The sequence below is a fragment of the Alosa sapidissima genome, chromosome 18 (genome assembly GCF_018492685.1).
Source record: "Alosa sapidissima isolate fAloSap1 chromosome 18, fAloSap1.pri, whole genome shotgun sequence".
NCBI lineage: Eukaryota > Metazoa > Chordata > Actinopteri > Clupeiformes > Clupeidae > Alosa > Alosa sapidissima.
This window is the reverse complement of record NC_055974.1, coordinates 20841067-20845683: the sequence shown is the minus strand read 5'-3', so window position 1 is coordinate 20845683 and position 4617 is coordinate 20841067. Positions and strand designations below refer to the sequence as shown.

The 4617-nt window shown below is 39.9% G+C and overlaps 1 protein-coding gene across 1 annotated transcript; it reads left to right on the top strand.

Annotated features, from left to right (window-relative positions):
* Positions 1 to 976: 976 nt before the first annotated feature.
* LOC121690388 (fatty acid-binding protein, intestinal-like) lies at positions 977 to 4378 on the top strand. The gene is made up of 4 exons (XM_042070910.1): positions 977 to 1269; positions 2112 to 2284; positions 2910 to 3017; positions 4176 to 4378. Exons 1-4 carry the CDS (start codon positions 1203 to 1205, stop codon positions 4224 to 4226), a joined length of 399 nt encoding a protein of 132 aa, XP_041926844.1. The 5' UTR covers positions 977 to 1202; the 3' UTR covers positions 4227 to 4378.
* The last annotated feature ends 239 nt before the right edge of the window (positions 4379 to 4617 follow it).

Here is a 4617-nt window from a genome sequence, read left to right as displayed (position 1 = left end):
TAATAGACTGACATAGAACAAGGCAGATTTATGGACCCTTTCAAGAGTTCCATTATCAGCATCATAATTGGCCCCACAAGACTTCCTTTTTAACATTCCATATGTTATCTTAATGCAGAGGAAGTAGATTGGGGCCCAAATAGAACGTTCAAGCATTGTTTTTGTTTTTATTGTTGAAAGGGTCTATAAACTCCTGACACCTCTGAACAGCAGAGTAGGGAATGGGTATATACAAAATGCAAAATGAATGATACATTCATTACAGCTGTAAAATAATAGATCTAATCATAATAATAATTTTCGTGGCAATGAAATAGTCACTGGGCTAACAATTAACCAAGAGCTTTGCAATTGAATTTTATTGCAGTTAAATTGTATTGGCTATTGTCATGTACTGTACAAAGGATTATGTCTAAAACATGCTGAAATGCAGATTTGGCAGTTGAGGACATGAACATTCACATACACGTATTTGTGTATTATCTACAGTAAAGGCATTACAGAACTCAGGTGCTGTTTTTGTTGATTATCAAACCTGAATTCTACTGGAAACAGTAATTTGTCTGTGCGTACTTATTATAATAGACTGTACTTTAATGTACTTACTGTATCAAGACACTGATAAAAAAAAGCAGAAACAGAGAACAGCAGAAAAAGCAGAACTAGCAAGCGTAGTGTGTCTGCAATGTGATATGAGTGAAAGACCCTCAGTTTAACATCCTCTAATTTCTCTCTCTCTCTCTCTCTCTCTCTCTCTCTCTCTTTCTAGTACAAACTAACATGCTTTGCATTGGAACCGACTGATATTTCCTAGAGGTCACCTGGGGTCATTTGTTATTACCACACTCATGGCAGCGCCACAGGGTGGAATGTCTCTCGCCCTCTGTCAGATATGAGAGATGATTTTAACCTGTCAGACAGCGCTATCCTGGTAATATCCTCAGGGTACAATGGGTGTTGTCCGCGAGTGTTTATCTTTATATTCTTGTGGTGCAATGCCCTATATTTGCTGTGGGCTTAAAGTGTCCACATCAGCAGACTGATAATCACCAAAATAAGGCCGCCTCGCTGACTGTTCGCGTTTATAAAAAGGGTGGGAATGATAGAGAGAAGGTGAGAGAGACAGAAAGAGAGAGAGGAGGACAGAGAGTGAGTTAAAGAGTGTGTGAAAGAGTGTCCTGTCCTACAGTTACCTAGCAAAGATGACTTTCAATGGAACTTGGAAAGTTGACCGTAGTGAGAACTACGACAAGTTTATGGAACAAATGGGTAAGGATTTTGCATGTGTGTGTGTGTGTGTGTGTGCGCACAAGCGTACGTTAATTTGAACATGTGTGTGCCCCTGTATATTTATTATATCATGTTTCCTGTACACATTTGTGTTTCTATGCTTGAGAAGAACAGAGGTGTTCAGTAATAAAAAACAAGACTAGATGAGAGAGAGAGCAAAAGCAAAAAAAGGAGTGAATGAGGAAAGAAACAGACTGAGGAAGAACAGAAGCACATAATGAGACTGAGAGAGAGAGAGAAATGGAAGGATGACACAGAGGTGTGCTGGCTTCCTAAGTTCACTGTTTTATTCTTAGCTTCGGTCTTACGTGTCGGCAGTATAAATAGTGTTTATAGCCCGCATTTGTCATTTGAAACTATGAGTATGTGGGGGCAGTGACATTGAAATGACACGGGAAGGTAATCTACTGTACAAGGGTGGCGATATGGAGGTATTAAAACTCTAGATAGGTATTAAAAGCTCAGCCATTACACAGGAGACATGTAGTCTTTCAACTGAATAAACTGTGTCGGAACTATATGCGGTTCCCACTGATGCTATTTGAAACTGGGCCCATGAACTGGATTTTCAAAATTATGAATCCACAATTCTAGTTGATCTGCTGTTTGAAAGAAGCTGCCATACGGAATACTACAATAACAAATAAAATGTGGTTACTAATTTCACTCCAGAAGTATTTGTCTAATTATTTTATGATTAAAAAAAGAAATAAAAAACGTGAAAGGCAAAACAAAACAAACTCACTCAAAAAAGACTAGGTTATATTTTGAGTAGGTTGTTGGGCTTCTTCAAGTCCAGTATTTAGTTGTTTCTTGTCCAGGCATTAACATCATGAAGAGGAAGCTGGCGGAACATGACAACTTGAAGATCACCATCACCCAGACTGGAGAGCAGTTCCACGTTAAGGAGTCCAGCACCTTCCGCACCAAAGAGATCGACTTCACACTCGGCGTTCAGTTTGACTACGCTCTGGCCGATGGAACAGAAGTTTCAGTAAGTCTCTTTGTCGCATGGCAGAGATGCTTGGTATATTTGTAACTGCCATTCCATTAACTGGAAACTGGAAGGTGCTAACTATTACTTCTGTCATTGCCACCAACACTTCAGCTTAGAATATTGCTACAGCTACTGCTGCTACCAGTGTTAAGTACTGATTTAAGAATAAAACTGCCAGGTTTTAAACATTTTAAAATGGTTAAGTTGAAAACATTACTTTAGAAAAGTCATCAATAAATGTGATAAATTACTTTGATAAAGTAATTGAAACAGTTACACTACTATTACATTTTGAATAGGATAAGATGTAATAATCTATTGCAACACTGATGATGGTGATGATGGTGGTGGTGATGGTGGAGCTAATAATGATTAGGTTTATGCTAATCATAAGGTTGACTGATGATGTTGGTGACGATGAAGGTCAAGGATGAAGGTTGATAATGGGGCATGAGCTATCCATCATGTTGTTGTTGTTGTTATTGTTGTTGCTGTTGTTGTTGATGATGATGGTGATGGTGAAGATGCCAGTAATGTTGTTCTTAAATTTGACCTGAAATAGAGTGAGAACCTAGCCGTAACCATGGACACCCGTTCACATCTGTCCTCATCTCTCTCTTAGGGCTCCTGGAACATGGAGGGTGAGATGCTGAAGGGTTCCTTCACCAGGAAAGACAACAACAAGGTTCTCACCACCACCAGGACTCTGGTGAACGGGGAACTGGTTCAGGTTGGTTTGGTTTAGTGTATTCACACCAGATTGACAAAATGGGTAGATCCCAAAAGTACATAATGACACAGAAGTTGAGTCACAATGTGCTAATATCGGCTGTGGAAGTGCTAACTCTTTTTTGTTGCATATAAAGACATACTGTCTTTTTTGTTGCATATTTACATTGGACACATATTTATGTCATCACTATTAATTCAGTTGATTTAGAATCACTCCTTCGTCTGCACGTTTTTTTAAAACTTGCACCTGTTTTTATCTTTCACTCTCAGAGGTAGCCTTCCGAGCATTTGCTCTGCTGCCGGCTTGTGACTCCACATCGCCCAAAATGCTCGATTGCGTTGCATTCTCAACATTTTTAGCTACATTTTCATGTACCACATCAGCAGCATCAGCCTTCAGTGAATCTTTTGTAAATTTGCTTTACAATTACCATTGGACCCTCCTCGTTGGCTGCCTTGTTATCACCTGGCTGGCCTCAGCTTCGTCGCCATTCACTCCTTCGTCTTCGTTTACATTCCCGGTAGAATTCTCAATCTTTCTGGCCTCTATGTGTCCAGTTACATAGTCTCTGTCTGTTCTTGGTCTTGGATTTAGTTAAATAAATTTCTAAATATGCGACTTATACTCCGGAGCGACTTATAGCAAAGTCGGCGGCCATATTGCAACGCATTTTGGCCACTAATCGGTCATCTATTTCGGGCAGAACTGCATGTGCGCAAGGCTTCACCAACCACCTACACCAACCTGGCTCCAGATGTGAGATCACAACACATGATTGGCACGATGTTTTCACAACATACCATATGATTGGCACGATGTATTCACGACATACCACATGATTGGCACGATGTATTCACGACATACCACATGATTGGCACGATGTATTCACATGTCAACTTTTAGCGGCTGAAGGGGCGGAATATGTGTAGACGACGGCCATGTTTGCGTTACGAACTAACCCCATACATTTCTATGGGAGATTCTTTGAGTGCAGTGTCTCCTCATTAGAAAGTCTCTGCTTATAGTCGGGAAAATACGGTACATTGAATTTAGAGTTCATATAAAGTTAGAGTAATATATAGAGATTTATGGATTAAAGAGAGAGGTGTTTTGACACATCATAGTATAACACACATGTTCATATTTTTCCCACAGAGCTACAGCTATGACGGGGTGGATGCCAAGAGAATCTTCAAGAAGGAGTAAAAATTAAACTGGAACAAGAAGCACAGACATTTCTGCCAAACACACTAGTGAAATGTATCTACCCCTGGGACATAATCACACATCTGAGGTTTAAAAGATCAGATTTAGCATCCACATTTTCTCCCCCCTACACACACACACACACACAAACAGTGTAGTTATTTTACCTTCAAATAACAGCATCAAACACATTTCAATGCCACACTGATATACAGTAAGGACAGAGGAGTGTCTGACATAGCAGATGTGCATCCCGTATGCTTGGTATGGCCCTGTGTGCCGTTGTTGTAGATAGAAGCATGTCCCTTTTCATCGGTATTATACATATTTTAGAACCCTTTAGCACTAAATGGGTACCCTGTACGTTGAAAATTGACGAAAAGTGGAAATT